Consider the following 17,724-nt stretch of genomic DNA (forward strand, 5'->3'; position numbering starts at 1 on the left):
ATAAAAAAAAATGAAAGCAGCAACAGCACAAAACTTTTACTCGAAAGCAAACACCATAGGTTGAAAGACCAATAGTAGCTAAGCATTGGGCAGGCAGATTATTGGTTGCTCTGAAGTACGAAGCCAATTGTTTGGATGAAGCAACGTACTGTGGTCTAGTTGGATAGCAGAGTGGTATTTACACTGACTACAACTATCATCAATGAAGAATAAGATTTTTTGATGAAGTATGTTTTTGCTTCATTGCTTGTTGATCCAACTGACAATGTGAGGTCATCAATTCATAGTGTTGGATTTGTTCAGGACAACGTTGATGATGAGAGGAATTTTTTTGTTTAATTCTTAACGGTTGTTTTGAGAGGTTAGACAAATATGCTCCAGTGTTGGCTTGGATATCTAGAATTTGGCGGGATGGATAACTTCAACGTTTCAGGGATACCATATAGTGTGGGGTAATGAAATACCGATGCTTCTTAGGGCAGTAAATTGGTTGCCTTGCTTGTGAGCAGGGTGCAGCATATGTGCTATCGCCACGAGCGTTACAGTAGCTCCTCGATTAGAGCTGTTTTCAAATAGAGCGGAGTGCACTTCTTTTCATTGAACCTCATCATCTTCTGAACCATCTTTAGCAAAGATCTAACCCTGCTTTTTTGAATCTGTTCACCACAACTGAGTCAGGAAAATCCTTTGGGCTTTGGTGATGATCCTACATTTATTTTTTACGATATTCTATCACTATGTTCTCATGTCATTGTGAAGTGTTATTTAAGGTTGGATCTGTGTCTAAGTTAGAGTCTACTAGCCACCTGAAATTTCTTGCACCCATCATTCATTCAAGATCTTCCGTGTTCAAGTTTCAATAATTGCAGTCTCAAATAGATTCTTCTGTAAAAGTTGAAACAAATCAGGACAGAGTGACCTTAAACTATTTGAATCTGGGTTCATAATTAAATATTTTCCTTTTTCAGTGTAATCTTTAGTAAAACCGACACCTTTCTTTGTTGTGATTTGTTCATATTTTACGTGTATGTGCGCTATGAGGGGCATTAGTCTCTCATTGTTTGTTAATGTGGTTATAAACTCCTGTTTCTCAGTTGTCCACCAGCTACTGCCTGCAATAAGGTTGGTACCAAATTTTTCTTTGTAAAAGTTATTCGCGTTCACAGATTTGACTCCTTTTTTAACATGTTCTAAAAATTTGTCTCTCTGGCAATTATGTAATTTGTTGCTCACAATAATACCATAAGGTTGCTCCGAAAAGTTCAAACAAATACCATCAGCATGACAATATTCCGAGGGATTAAAATATAATCCATTAATTATGTCTGCAAATGTACTGATATTATTAGTAGAGCTCTCATACTCTTCCATATGTTTGTTATAGTTTAACAAACAATGAAAATATAACACATCTCCCAAAATATTGTTGTTACTCGAGTTCTCTTTTTTGAGGACTTCTTGAGCCCATTTTGATGCGTAATATTTGCGATAAAAATCGTTAGATCGAATAAATGACTTGATCACAAATTTGTGGTCAAGTAATTGAGAATATGGTCTTTTCTTTCTCTCTGTTGTGTCAAAATTTTCACCTAATATTAATGGTGAAAGAATCAAGTTGTCCTTAATAAGCTTTCCACTATGGTGCTGTAATAAAAGAGAAAATACCATTTCCCATTTCTTAGGATCATGTTGAGGAAGAGTTAATAGAGAATTCAATACTGAGATTGAATTATTGACTTTTGAAATTGAGTTTGGATATTTCTGTTCTAAAACTTTTCGTGCAACATGCCTAAGAATTGGATCTGAGGTATCAAAATGATACTTATTGCTGTTGGAAGTATTACAAAAGTCAAAATTTGGTTTTGCTAAACCAGTTCCTATTAATGAAGAAGCTAATTCTCTATCGCAACTAATTGATTTCCCTAAAAAGGCATCGTATTCATTTGTTATCACAACGTCCAACAAAAAATTAGCATCAAGACGGTCTTTTGACGTTTTTTGACTAAACCTATTCAACACATTTTTTTCCACCTGACCCACAAACTCTTCCCATTTGTCAGTGAAACTTTTTTTGAGAGATGTTGTTATTTCTGAATGAGAGGCAACAAGTCCAACTACTCTTCTTCTTGTTGGAAAGATGTGTTGAATAGAGCGATAAAGGTCAGTTTTGGAGGTATTGGATAATTTTAAAATTCCTTCAATATCATACATTTTGTCTAATATTTGTAATGCTTGCTCAAAAGTGATGGAGTCTAAACCAACGCAAGAGTAAACACGAGCTATGTCCTCTAATTTTCCAATAGAGGATTGAATGATATCAATAATGTCAGTGGTAAACATGGTTCCACAATAAATATCACTAATTTTCTTAAAAGACTGTTGTCTAAGCCGAGAAATTTCGAATGCAATCAGTGACAATAAATCACTGGGTGTACCATTTATAGATAACATCGGAGTATGGATGTTGGAGAAAAGATTTGCCTCGTCAAGAGCAATAATAAATGGTTGTCCAAGATCCAGCTTCAACCGTGAATATAATTGTTCGATCAAAAATATTGTGAAATCTCTTAATATTTCAGTAGGTACAGAAAGCCATTGACGTTCTAACAATGTTTTACCCACACCTGAGGGTCCAATTATGCAAATTGTTGAGCCATCACGAATTTTTTGGTCCAACGTCTTTCTTTCATCTTCATTGAACAGATCTACTTGTAATTTTGGGATGAAGGGAAACAAATCTTTTGTTATCTTCTTCTCGGAGTTAATTGGAACAAGAACATCTCTTACAAATTGGGAAGAGCAGTGTTCGTTAAAGGGAGTAAGCAATTTCCTCATAAACAACGCGTCTTCACGAGAGCCCTCCAAAAGATCATTCACCATGTTTTTCATGACTATCTCAAACTTTGATTTGTTCAATATGCTTTCTGTATTTACGTTGCTGAATACAATATCTCTTGCATTTGAAACGAGTGCTATTAAATCGAGAGTGTAATTCTCTTTCTCGGAGGGAGTTCTATTACCTTGAGCTTGGCCCTTCATTACTAAATCACAGAACGACAAGTACCATCGTTTGTGTGTATCCGGCATGTTCGTCTGTTTTGCATAGAAATCAATTTTACCTTTAAGAATCTCATCTGCTTTAAACAACACTTCTCTTTCACTGCTTGAGAAATAATGAAAGGGTGGCACCCACATGTCCATATTCTGTAAATGAATTTGAATGTTATTGTTTTGTAGTAGAAATTGTTTGACCCATTGGACAACTGTTGTGCCCAAATTCAAGTCAAGATTTCTAATGAAGGAGGTTTCCTTGGAAGAGACTACATCTTTTGCAATGCTATAGAGAGTTTTGCCATCTAATAATGAAACTTGATCAAGACTCAAATCAGCACCTCCTTTTGCAATTGGTTCGCCCAATTTTTGCTTGATTTGCTTAATCACTGGCTCCAATTGCCATAGTGAATATTGTCTGGTCATTAATTGATCGAGCACCCAAAATACAACAGTTTGACAAGTGTCGGAGAGTTGAGGAATGCTATTCTTGTTATAAGTACTTTTAAGTTGATCAAGAGCATAATATTCATCCTTCTTCATGATATCCTCAACAATGTTGTGGAGAGATGAGCCTTTAAAATCAGCAACATACAAAGGCTTCACCTTTTCAACCGACAAACCAGCACCACCCAAAGATTCATCAGATGTAAATACTGATGCTACCTGTTGCGCGTTCCATTTCTTGTAATCCATCAAATTGAGAGTGATTTATTCGGAGGATGAAGGTGCTGAAGTATTTGTACCATCACTATCATTTGTTGATGCTTCTTTCTCCCTCCACCAATTTGTGGTGGTGTAAGACCGTATTTGGCCAAATGTGGTTGTTGTTGGATAAAACAACAATTTGTTCGGAACAATTAAATTTGGTTTGTTCGACAAGGTATAATTGAAAACACAATTTCTGGGGCAAAAATAATGTCTTGTTGTTTTGGTGAGGCTAGATGTGTGGCTGATGTTGTTGTGGGTAATTAACTGTTGAACGATGCTATTGGAGCCTGTTCTCTTCATTTTGGTGCAGAAAGACAGCGCTATTTTTTTAATGCTAAAAATCATTTATTGTAGCCAGTCAAATTTTCAACTGTTTTGCCAGGTCAAAATTTAAGGTCAAAAATTTGACCGGCAAGTTTCAGATGAAACACGATTTCGTGAATAAGGGCTTCCGATGATCTCTTCCAAACACTACATTACGGTACAGATGGCTTTATTATTTTTGTGATCATCAAACCAAAGAGGAGGAAAGAATTTGTTCTTGGGCGAAAACATTAAGGCTCTCTATGATGTAACATAATTGTATGTTTCTACATTGTAAACAACAACAAGAGTTTGGAATTAATTGGAGGAAAACTAATGGGGTTTTGACCCACGTAGGGAAGACTAAAATTTAATTTTAATTATTAAACTCAATATTATGCTCTTATCCAACATTATAAGAACGAATCTAGCGTCATTATTACCGCTGACATGTCGTTCTCGAGAAAAATAAAAAACGCAGGTTTTCGCTGAAAGTTCGTGAGCGTAGCTTTTTTAGCTCCCAAGTCGATATGGTCCAAAGTCAGACGCAGACATGAAACCATCCCAGATAACTGGATTATGATAGCATCCCTTACGAATGATAGATATATCAATTTAGAAGGGTTGACTGGGTTTGGCTCCACCTACTCTTTTTTTTGAGCCATTTTAACGACTTTACTATCAAAAAAAAATTTTGTTTTCAATAAGTCCTGTCTACGGTCCGAAGTTAACTGGTGAGGACGAGATATTCTCAAATCCTAGGCTAATTTTCATTTGCTTTCTAATGGTGTTGAAATTTCTAAGAGATGTGAAGTGGTTGTTGAGTTATTTCACTCTGAATTTTGAAGGTAAATTGGCCCAAAAAAAAATTTAATGTTGTAAATGAAGAGAGGATGTGTTTCTACATTGTAAACAACAACAAGAGTTTGGAATTAATTGGAGGAAAACTAATGGGTTTGTAACTCACCAAACATCCATCCTTTGGAAAAGGATTGGTGTTTGAGGGATTTTCTGCATATTTTGTCATTAGACTTTATTGAGCAGAGTCCCGAGCATTTGAAAAGGGGTGTAGAAGGTAAAAAACTCCAAAAACCGCTCAGCGGAAAAAAAGGAGAAAACCAGAGAAACGCAAGGAAGTAAGAAGGAAGTGATGAAGAAGAGATGGATTGTGATCAACTCACATCATCATAAATAAACCAAGTATCAAAGGTGGTGATAATGTCACAATAATGTAAAATAAATAAATATTAAAATAAGGTTAAAAAGTAAATGTTCAATTACTTGTCGAAAAGATTCGAACAAGGCAGTCCCGCACTGTCATAATGTCCTTCCTTACCACAAGAACATTAAGGATCAGCGAAAAAGGAACTTGAAAAGCTTAAGAAAGCATGATAAGGGTGGGAGTGCGATGGGTGGGAAGTCAGTAAGCAAAGCAAAGGGAGACGAAGTACTAGTATGCAGAAAATTTTTTGAGCATGAAAATTATTTCGAATACTCAACCCAAACTCTTTTATTGTTTACAATCGAAACATTCCTGCCCTTCACTACGTTCAGAACAAATCATGTTTCTACATTGTAAACAACAACAAGAGTTTGGAATTAATTGGAGGAAAACTAATGGGTTAGTTCCGAGTATTGAAAAAAAAAATATGGAGGTGAAATCGCTCTTCTGCAATACAACATCGTCTAGCGCAACTAGGCACATATCTGACACCCATCGACCCATAATTTTGCTGACATTAATATAGGTATTCCTTAGAGGAAAATTATTGGTGGATGCACCAAATCGCCAGTTATGACCGGAGATCTTCAAAGTGTTGTCAATTTGTCTATTGTGTTGCAAATTAATTCGGATATTTGAGTTGACGTAAGATATTGACTGTCAGGTGGCTAAGATCCGAATAGGACAAAAAGGTGTTGAAACCTTGACCAGGATTAATTAGGCAAGGTTGATCATTAAAGAAAAAACCTTGTCGAGTGATCATTAAAGAAAAAACCTTGTCGTGTGATCACTGAAATTTGAATCATTCCAACCTGATTTGGTTTGACCATTTCACCTTTGACCACCTCAATTCACAAAGACGAGCCAATAAACTTAAATTAAACTCAAAAAGCCGAAGCGTGGGAATGTAAAAACGGTCTTCTGGAGACTGTTGTGGATTAGTGTGGTGATCAAATTAAAGATGCGAGAGGAGCTAATGAGGTCGCTACTTGCTGTATACAAAAGATCAGATCTTTGTAGAAACTATAAACTATTCCTCCAAATCAACTTGTTAATTTAGCCACCCTCTTTCCATCTCAGCGAAAAGAACTGAATGGTTCTGAACAATACGGTTTCTACTAGTCTAGCAAGGTATTTGGATTGAGTCGACCACCATTTGAAACTGAATACCACGACCAATCACGAGTAGAGATCATAAGATATCGAAATCCTTCTTGCGGGCTGAAGGACGTGGAGAAACAATCACACTTAAAACTGTACAAAGGGGAAGCAGATTGTTTACACTTTGAAGACAATCATCTCCAAATAATCGGAACTAGTTGAATAATTGTATCTAAGGCCCGCATATAAATAAACGTCTTGGAACACGAATACCAATTACTCTGAGCCGTATTGAGAACCAGTGAGAGGAGGGCTAATCGGGAGGTAGTAATATCCCTCAAGCTTACGGCAAAATAATGTCAATTATTGGTTGGGATCAGCTTCAATATAAAGACACAACAGCTGATTGAGTTGTTTCTCACATCGTCCGAAACTGCAAAGATTGTTCTAATGAACTGTGGAGTGAATTGTGACAGCTGAACCTATAGTCGCAAATTTGTTTACCATATGATAATACTAGCAGGACGAGACTGAGAGGAAATAATGAGGGACATCCATCTTCAAGGCTAATCAACCAGTCTTCGACACTTCGTAGGGGTGGAATATAACCTTAAAATTCGATCAATTGTCTCCTGAGTAGGATTGCTCAAATCGCCTACTGTTTGAGTAATTTCGAAGGAGAATCGAAGTTAAATCTATTCAATACCTTCGCTATTTCTTCCAAAACCAAAATGTCCATCATAATTCATTTTCGTACCAAATCAACATTTCAGATTTTGTAAACTTGTCGGATCTTTAGCATTCTTTACATCTGTTTGACAGATCAAAGAGTTGAAATTGTAATTAGATGATCAAATATTCCGTCATCTGTCCTTAAAGAACTGAGTGCTGTGCTGTAATGCCTCATCTGAACTCGATGTTGGGGTTGTAAAGGTATATCTGTGTTGCGTTGTTGACTGGGAAGAGATAATCGCAACTTCTAACTAATATGAGACCTGTTTCACAGTTAAGATTGAATTTGTTGACTAGGACGTTAGAGCTAACATGCATTCCATAAACATTGACGAGAAGTATTTGGGTTGACGATGATTGGGGCTGGTGTGTCTCAACCGAGAGAGCTTCCAATATTCTCTTGTTCAATTTTCTGGAGAGTTTTGAGGTCCCTATTGGCATATCTGTAGATCATCATTGATGATGTGTTTCAATCTTACATATTCATCATTGACGAGTTGTACATCTTAACGGTGTAGGAATGGTGTAATACCAGAGTTGACTACGTCAAGAAATCCAGTCCTTATTAAACTTGGCTTCGAAATGGTAACTTAAATTTTCTCGATTTTCTGTTTGACTCTCGATTGAACCGGTTGGGATTCACATTGTTGTAAAACGAATACGAGAGATGTATTATAGAGTTCTACGGTTTGAGCGGAATGAGACTGCATTTTTCTAATACAAATGGCCACCTAGGAAACATTAAGGAAATCCATAATTATAGTCACAATGTGATCCCAAATAGAGAGAAAGCTAACGTCAACACATCAACCACGCAAGTGTAAATGTAAACCAACATTCCAAATTAAATTTGTCCTAGAGTATACTTGGGAGAGAGACTGGTCTTGGAACGAGACTTAATAGGAGGAAGCGAAATTCGAACGTCTTTCTTTCTTAAAAAGTTTCAAGTAGTGAGCAACGTGTCTAATATGAGAGAAAAACTTATATTCCACCATTCGAAAATCCAGGATGAATCGAAATGATGGTCTTGATAAACCCGCATTTGTAACGACCATATAGAATGCTCCAGTTGTTACTTTCTACAACTGACTTCTAAAAAATTCATAGAAATCCAGTATTTGACTTTCCAACTGAAAAATGCATCAAAGGTTTTCATCACCTTTGTTTTGAGTTAGTTGTGTGAAAAATAATGAGTGATGAATAGGGACACTACTAGGCTGTGCTACGATTTTTTGATATTTGAATTGGTCGAATCGTGAGTCTTAGTGATAACAATTACAATATTGGGTTCGTGGCTATCATCTGGGTGGCTATCAGTAGAGTATGACAAGAAGTCCTCGTTTGACATTTAAGGCATCAGTGGCAATTGCAAGAGGAAAATTATTGTTCAAGGTTGTGTCAAGGACTCATAGTACCATGATGACGCCAAGCTTCTCATTATCAAAAGCATTAATGATTAATTAGTATTCCCAATTAAGTTCGTCAAGTGATAATTGTTGTCACAACGAAACAAACAAACTATGATGAAATCTTGTCTCATCCATACAGTCCTTTTTTAAAATAGATGCCAAAGAATATTGTTCAATCCCTTCAAAATCACTACAACAACTTGTGTCGTGATGAAGGATTACATGTTGACCAATGTTGTGGATTACTTGTACACTCTTGTTGCAACTTGATATTGTCCATTGCTCTTCTTATCGTTTTGATATTGTTTCACTCTGAGGAAAAAACTGGAATGGTGTTGACATATCGTTAGAAATCCAATCTAATGTAGTACTTTCCACAAAATTTACGTCTCAAGATCCAGCAAACTAGTTCAATCGTTCAACACTTTCTTCATAATTTCTGAATAGGATAACGATATTTCTGTGAAGAGATAAGATAATATCATGGCTTGGTCAGTTCACGTTGAGAATGCTATAACGTTCGTTCAACCATTCCGAATTAATATTAAAATAAATAAATAAACAGGCAAGTGCTGAGAACGAATGAAGTTGATACTCCAATGGAAGAGCTATACATCTCGTTGCTAAGATTACGTTAATGATGTAGGTACTATAGCTAATGGAGTTCGATGCTAAAGTGTGGAAAACAAACTGAAAGTAATCAAATTCGAATGATGCGAGAACAGTTGTCGTTGGCTCGGGAGAAAAAAGAGTTCCGTGGTGAATAATTGATGAATGGAGTTGTCAGACAACAAGAACATATTTCACATGATGAAAGCTATTTGAGTTGCTTTTATGTTATATGTGGTATCGTTGATGAGATGATATGGTTGAATATGAGAGTAAAGAATAATAGAACCACGGATGATGACAGCAAGTCAGTAAGCAAAGCAAAGGGAGACGAAGTACTAGTATGCAGAAAATTTTTTGAGCATGAAAATTATTTCGAATACTCAACCCAAACTCTTTTATTGTTTACAATCGAAACATTCCTGCCCTTCACTACGTTCAGAACAAATCAATTATTTATTATCGGACTGGTATTTCAAACTGTAAAACCAGAGAGAAGCAATGAAATTGGAACACAAGGTTTTTGAGGACTTGTAAATTTTTTTTAAAAATATTTTGGACTCAAAAATTCCAAGTTCAAAATGATAGAGAGGTCCAGCGAAAATATGAAATATAGCTCTTTTTCAATAAATACTGATCAGCTGTATCTCAAATTGATATATGAAGTGTTACTCACCATGTAGAACACTAATATTATGGTTGTGTGCTGATGACTGACTCCTGACGCGGAAATGTGGTACTCCTAACCTCAGAGTGTGTCCGTGAGGGTGATGTTGCTTGACATGATATTCTCCTGATAATTAAACGAAGAGTGTAGTGTGTATGAGAGCTTTATAGAGTGTTTGTATTGTTTGTGACATGAACAATGACGTACCTGTTGAATGAATCAGCTCCAGTGTTGGAGAGTCGGTTTTTCGCTGGAGGGAATATTTTTAAAAAATTTCAAAGTTCAAGGGTTGGGTTTGGGTTTGGGTTTGCAACACTAGCAGGGGCCGAAGGTCCCTGCTTAACACTACTGAGTGAGATGAGCTGTGTTTTGAATGGAGTTTGACTCGGGAGAAGAGCACAACAATTTACTTGGTGGCTATCCGGGCCAGAGTATTTTGTTTTTATTGCGAAAGCAACTTATGCTTCTTCTTAAAGGATTCGTTGGTGGTAACCTCAAATTGATTGAGGTACCTTATTGATTGAGTTTGGTTGATTTCTTACTGTTCCCGCCACCGGAATCATCGGAATCATCGGAATTTTGATTGTTGGAATTCGACTTTGTAAAAAATGAATCAATACATTTCTGTTTCAAAGTTCGTTTCTTCTCTTCATTCGATGATTTCTTCTTCTTCTTCCTATTTGATGGAATTGAGGAAGGAGTTTCACTCGATGAAGCTTGTGGTCGTTCCACTCGCTTTCTTGGTGGTGTTAGTTCGGTACCAAGCCTTGTAATTCGTCCAAGTATATCATCAGGTGGTTGTGAACTTCCTGGATTGTTACTTGGTTGATGGTTTGGTTTGGTTTGGGTTAGTAAGCGTAGTATTAGTGGGGTTGGAGGGTTCGCTGGGGTGCTGGGGGTTTAAGATCCTCCAAAAGATCCTTTCCTCCAACCCTTCGTTGTGTAATCTTGTTGAGGTGAGTTCCTCTTTTCAAAGCTAAAAATTTGTTAGCAATGAACTTATAAAATTGTGTATCAATCTGTTGTTGAGTACAATCAGGATTGAGATATTTGAAGAATTCAATCTTCTTTTGAAATGCTCTGAGCAATTCAATAATTGTAGGCATTCTGATATTACAAATGATCACTTTTGAAGGATCATTCACAAATGTAATACCCTCACATACATGATTGAGAATTTTCCTATAAGGAATATGATTGTCAGTTCCCTTAAAGACCACTCTCCAAACTGGTGGAGGTTTCTGTTCATGAAGAAACAATTGTGATCTTGCTCTCTCAATTTTCACTTCAATGGAAGTTGAATTTAGAGGATATTTCCTCTTGAGAGTAAAATAATTGAGATGTTTCATACACTTATTAATAAATTTGTAGGAGTATCCTCTGTTGTGAAGTCTCTCCTTGAAACGATCTCTAATTCCAACCCATAGTTCAAATGTTGAACATCTCTTTGCATATCTAATCAATTCTCCATTAATGAGTCCCTTTACAACACCAGGAGCTGCACAAGAATCTTTTCTTGTATATTGATATAAATTGAGTTCCTTTTGATGTGTTGTTGTTTCAATTCGAAATGGTTCGGATTCATCATTTTGAGGACTGAAAAAGAATTTGATATCAAGGAATGAATCTGTGGATGCGTCATTGAGAATTAGCGATTTTGGATAATATCTCTTGAGATTTCTGATATATTTCTGAAGTTGACCACGTCTTCCTTCATTTACACGATGGAAGTGAATTGTGAAGATGTCATCAATATATCTCTCAAGATGTAATTTGTTATTTCTCAATTTTCCAAGAGCGTCTTGGTCATGACTAGTCCATTCCAATTCATAATAACAAAGAGTGAGATTTGCAATGTTTGGAGCTGCGTTGGTTCCCATTGGAATACCTTTCTTTTGATGATAGAACTTGTCAAGTTCTGGTACTTTAAAGTATGTAGTTCCCAGAACGATTTGGAGCATGTGCAATGTTGCCTTATTATGTTGAGGTGGGTTTGGATAGGTGCCCAGCTCGACTTTGAATCTTAATTTTTCGACATGCTTAATCATTGGATTTTTAATTTTTATGAAATCGTCGGGGATGGAGGTATATCTATGTGTTGATATGACTTTCATCCATTAATTATGGGTAATTATTGAACTGTACTCGCTTAAAGTAGACCTTTCGTGCATGGTCGGGTTTTTCGTCATCTTTGATGTTGAGCTTGATCCAAGCACATCATTCGATTGATTTTGAAGAGTAGTACAATCGTGCTAGCGACATCAATGAATAGTGAGCTAAGTTGGTTGAGTAGTTCAACAAATGGTGACAGGTGTCAAATTTTTGATAGAATTTAAGCGAGACCTTTTTTGTAGATCTCACGAAAATAATGGGGGTCATGATAGAGCATTCGATCAGGTTTAGGGTAGTTTTCGAGAAAATCAAGTTTGAAGGAGTTTAATTGAGTTCAAAAATGACATGAAAATTTTTCAAAAAAAAATTAAAAAAAAATGAAGCCAAAACTCCCTGCATTTTTGAGGTGATCCTCATCAAGATCGGGTCATGTTTCCATTCATCATCATGTCATATTTATATTGATCACATCAAATGTGAACATCATGATCAACATTTATGAGGAATATTTTGTGTGTATGAATACACATGGAAATGATAATCATCAAATAGTACTGGTTGGAATTGTAGTGAACTGCTCCCGTTGGATGTGATGATCATGGAATGAATCTGATGATCGGAATGTCGTTACAGTGATCAGAAACCATAGAATTGATCGTTGATTCAGTTCAAAGTGATGGTCATTTCATGACTTTGTGTGATGTGAAGTGTGATGGTGGCTCTATGGTAGAGGTGAAAAGTACGATCGAGACAAGTACTTCACAGAACTTCATGAAATTGATATGGATGGATGTTCTGATCATTCAAACAACAAATCATCAGTTTTATTCATTGACATGATTGTTTCATTGAATGGGAGCACTTCGCTTTTCTCGGAAAACATCATTTCTTGAGGAAGGGTACAACTCTCCTCTCTTGCTCATGTCATTCATTCTATCATCATGACACGTTATGATCATCATTGTAGAAGTGTTTCATGTGATTATGAATGGTTGAAAGTGATCATGATGAATTGTTGTTGGTATGTATTGTTGTATGATTGAATGATCATTTTATAACAATTGATTGATTAAGTTTTTCGATAAACCGATGATTGAAATGTTGTATAATACATTGTGGAGAGTATTTCTATGACTATTGATGATGGATATGATCATTATTGGTGGAGTATCATGATGAATGTTGTAGAGGTGTGATACCATATCCTTCCAAGAGTGATTGTGTCATGAACAATACACATCAACATGTTCATCATGATGAGTATGACACATCCATGTTGATTGTACTCACTGAATCATCAATTTATGGAAGTGGTGTCTCACTCTTTCAATTCATTTTTCTTTTTCACATGATGTTACGATACTGAATAATTTCAAGAATATCACAGTGACTTTATATGATAGTATATAGTGTGATATTGTTATTTTGAAATTTGTGGAATTTATGTATATGAGTTGATTTTGTTATGAGGCACATGAGCTGTGTTGAAAATGATTATTAATTAATTTTTGAAGATTTGTCAGGATAGTGATGCAGATAGTTTTTTATGGTAGATGAGATGGTGTACAACACATTGACATTAATTGTTGTACTTGTTCATGTCTAGAATGTATTGTTGTTGAGCACCTGAGAAGATTTTGTCATGAAGTGCATTACAATGTGAGACATGGTTTTTTCCTAGAGTTGTTGCAATCACCCATGTGTTGATCTTGTTCCATTGTGTTATTATTGATTGTGTGGAGTGATGTGATTCATTGTGTGATGGAAGGATTCTGTCAGGTCATGTTTGACACTTTTTCGTGGAGAGCCTGTGTTGATATATGATGGCTGCATTGAAAATAAAGAATTAATTCATTGATTTTCATGATCAGTACATGTGAAATGTGTGGTGTATGTGGTTGGTAGGCGTCAATGTTCATGTCATCTTGATTTTGAATTTTGTCTGGATTTACTGACCCTATACTTCCGCATTTAGAATATATCCAAAAAAATACTGTTGTGATTGATCAGTGTTGTTTGGTGTTGTGATGACGGGATCATGATTGAAATAATTTGTAGTGATTGTAGATGTGTCCTTCAACCGTATTGGATACGTCTACCACGATCGTTGCTGTAACCAAACGGATGAGCGTTCAAAGTTGTTCATGAAGAGTGATGAGATGAAACATGGTTGTTTGAATGTTCATTCAAGTTGATAAACATGCTTGCCATGATGGTGTGGTCACGTGATAGTGATTGTGTTGATCCATCTGTTGTGTGTGTTGAGTAATGTTTCAGTCATTACAATAAATTTTGATGTTGTGGTGGATGACATCTTTGTGTTGAACGTTTAATATTCTTTCATGATCATGAAGTGCTCATGTCATAGTGTGAGTCCTATCATTTTGAAGTGTTGCGTATTGTTGTGTGCTTGGTGTGATATGAAACTTTGAAAAAATTGTGACATTTTCTTTATATGTTGTGATGATGTTCACTACTCTTTGTGAAATTGATAAAACATGTTTATCATGTATATGACAACATACCTATGAAGTATTATTGAATGTGTATTGATAATTGTTGAGATAATTGATAAATGTTGACTTTGGAGTGTTTGGAAAAATTGTGGTCTTAGGGTTTTGGGTTTGGATAGGTGCCCAGCTCGACTTTGAATCTTAATTTTTCGACATGCTTAATCATTGGATTTTTAATTTTTATGAAATCGTCGGGGATGGAGGTATATCTATGTGTTGATATGACTTTCATCCATTAATTATGGGTAATTATTGAACTGTACTCGCTTAAAGTAGACCTTTCGTGCATGGTCGGGTTTTTCGTCATCTTTGATGTTGAGCTTGATCCAAGCACATCATTCGATTGATTTTGAAGAGTAGTACAATCGTGCTAGCGACATCAATGAATAGTGAGCTAAGTTGGTTGAGTAGTTCAACAAATGGTGACAGGTGTCAAATTTTTGATAGAATTTAAGCGAGACCTTTTTTGTAGATCTCACGAAAATAATGGGGGTCATGATAGAGCATTCGATCAGGTTTAGGGTAGTTTTCGAGAAAATCAAGTTTGAAGGAGTTTAATTGAGTTCAAAAATGACATGAAAATTTTTCAAAAAAAAATTAAAAAAAAATGAAGCCAAAACTCCCTGCATTTTTGAGGTGATCCTCATCAAGATCGGGTCATGTTTCCATTCATCATCATGTCATATTTATATTGATCACATCAAATGTGAACATCATGATCAACATTTATGAGGAATATTTTGTGTGTATGAATACACATGGAAATGATAATCATCAAATAGTACTGGTTGGAATTGTAGTGAACTGCTCCCGTTGGATGTGATGATCATGGAATGAATCTGATGATCGGAATGTCGTTACAGTGATCAGAAACCATAGAATTGATCGTTGATTCAGTTCAAAGTGATGGTCATTTCATGACTTTGTGTGATGTGAAGTGTGATGGTGGCTCTATGGTAGAGGTGAAAAGTACGATCGAGACAAGTACTTCACAGAACTTCATGAAATTGATATGGATGGATGTTCTGATCATTCAAACAACAAATCATCAGTTTTATTCATTGACATGATTGTTTCATTGAATGGGAGCACTTCGCTTTTCTCGGAAAACATCATTTCTTGAGGAAGGGTACAACTCTCCTCTCTTGCTCATGTCATTCATTCTATCATCATGACACGTTATGATCATCATTGTAGAAGTGTTTCATGTGATTATGAATGGTTGAAAGTGATCATGATGAATTGTTGTTGGTATGTATTGTTGTATGATTGAATGATCATTTTATAACAATTGATTGATTAAGTTTTTCGATAAACCGATGATTGAAATGTTGTATAATACATTGTGGAGAGTATTTCTATGACTATTGATGATGGATATGATCATTATTGGTGGAGTATCATGATGAATGTTGTAGAGGTTTGATACCATATGGGTTTGGATAGGTGCCCAGCTTGACTTGTAATCTTAATTTTTCGACATGCTTAATCATTGGATTTTTAATTTTTATGAAATCGTCGGGGATGGAGGTATATCTACGTGTTGATATGACTTTCATCCATTAATTATGGGTAATTATTGAACTGTACTTGCTTAAAGTAGACCTCTCGTGCATGGTCGGGGTTTTCGTCATCTTTGATGTTGAGCTTGATCCAAGCATTTCATTCGATAGATTTTGATGAGTAGTACATTCGTGCTAGCGACATCATTGGATAGTGAGCTAAGTTGGTTGAGTAGTTCAACAAATGGTAACAGCTGTCAAATTTTTGATAGAATTTAAGCGACACCTTTTTTGTAGATCTCTCGAAAATAATGGGGGTCATGATAGAGCATTCGATCAGGTTTAGGGTAGTTTTCGAGAAAATGAAGTTTGAAGGAGTTTCAGTGAGGTCAAAAATGACATGAAAATTTTTCAAAAAAAAATTAAAAAAAAATGAAGCCAAAACTCCCTGCATTTTTGACAGGATCATCATCAAGATCGGGTCATGTTTCCATTCATCATCATGTCATATTCATATTGATCACATCAAATGTGCACATCATGATCAACATTTATGAGGAATATTTTGTGTGTATGAATACACATGGAAATGATAATCATCAAATAGTAGCGGTTAGAATTGTAGTGAACTGCTCCTGTTGGATGTGATGATCATGGAATGAATCTGATGATCGGAATGTTGTTACAGTGATCAGAAACCATGGAATTGATCGTTGATTCAGTTCAAAGTGATGGTCATTTCATGACTTTGTGTGATGTGAAGTGCGATGGTGGCTCTATGGTAGTACTGAAAAGTACGATCGAGACAAGCACTTTACAGAACTACATGAAATTGATATGGATGGATGTTCTGATCATTCAAACAACAAATCATCAGTTTTATTCATTGACATGATTGTTTCATTGAATGGGAGCACTTCGCTTTTCTCGGAAAACATCATTTCTTGAGGCAGGGTACAGTTCTCCTCTCTTGTTGATGTCATTCATTCTATCATCATGACACGTTATGATCATCATTGTAGAAGTGTTTCATGTGATTGTGAGTGGTTGAATGTGATCATGATGAATTGTTGTTGGTATGTATTGTTGTATGATTGAATGATCATTTTATAACAATTGATTGATTCAGTTTTTCGATAAATCGATGATTGTAATGTTGTATAATACATTGTGGAGAGTATTTCTATGACTATTGATGATGGATATGATCATTATTGGTGGAGTATCATGATGAATGTTGTAGAGGTGTGATACCATATCCTTCCAAGAGCGATTGTGTCATGAACAATACACATCAACATGTTCGTCATGATGAGTGTGATTCATCCATGTTGGTTGTACTCACTGAATCATCAATTTATGGAAGTGGTGTCTCACTTTTTCAATTCATTTTTCTTTTTCACGTGATATTACGATACTGAATAATTTTAAGAATATCACAGTGACTTTATATGATAGTATATAGCGTGATATTGTTATTTTGAAATTTGTGGAATTTATCTATATGAGTTGATTTTGTTATGAGGTACATGAGATGTGTTGAAAATGATTATTAATTAATTTTTGAAGAGTTGTCAGGAGAGTGATGCAGATAGTTTTTTATGGTAGATGAGATGGTGTACAACACATTGACATTAATTCTTGTATTTGTTCATGTCTAGAATGTATTGTTGTTGAGCACCTTAGAAGATTTCGTCATGAAGTGGATTACAATGTGAGACATGGTTCTTTCCTTGAGTTGTAGCAATCATTCATGTGTTGATCTTGTTCTATTGTGTTATTATTGATGTTT

The 17,724-nt window shown here is 35.7% G+C and overlaps 2 protein-coding genes across 2 annotated transcripts; both read right to left on the minus strand.

The window, feature by feature from the left end:
• Positions 1-849: 849 nt before the first annotated feature.
• C9374_004392 (uncharacterized protein) lies at positions 850-3,747 on the minus strand (the record flags this gene model as incomplete). The annotated part of the gene is made up of 1 exon (XM_044694026.1): positions 850-3,747. One exon carries the CDS (start codon positions 3,745-3,747, stop codon positions 850-852), a length of 2,898 nt encoding a protein of 965 aa, XP_044549400.1.
• Positions 3,748-10,668: 6,921 nt separating this feature from the next.
• Positions 10,669-11,853, minus strand: C9374_004393 (uncharacterized protein; the record flags this gene model as incomplete). The annotated part of the gene is made up of 1 exon (XM_044694027.1): positions 10,669-11,853. One exon carries the CDS (start codon positions 11,851-11,853, stop codon positions 10,669-10,671), a length of 1,185 nt encoding a protein of 394 aa, XP_044549401.1.
• Positions 11,854-17,724: the final 5,871 nt, after the last annotated feature.

The sequence above is a fragment of the Naegleria lovaniensis genome (genome assembly GCF_003324165.1).
Source record: "Naegleria lovaniensis strain ATCC 30569 chromosome Unknown tig020, whole genome shotgun sequence".
Lineage (NCBI taxonomy): Eukaryota > Heterolobosea > Eutetramitea > Acrasida > Naegleriidae > Naegleria > Naegleria lovaniensis.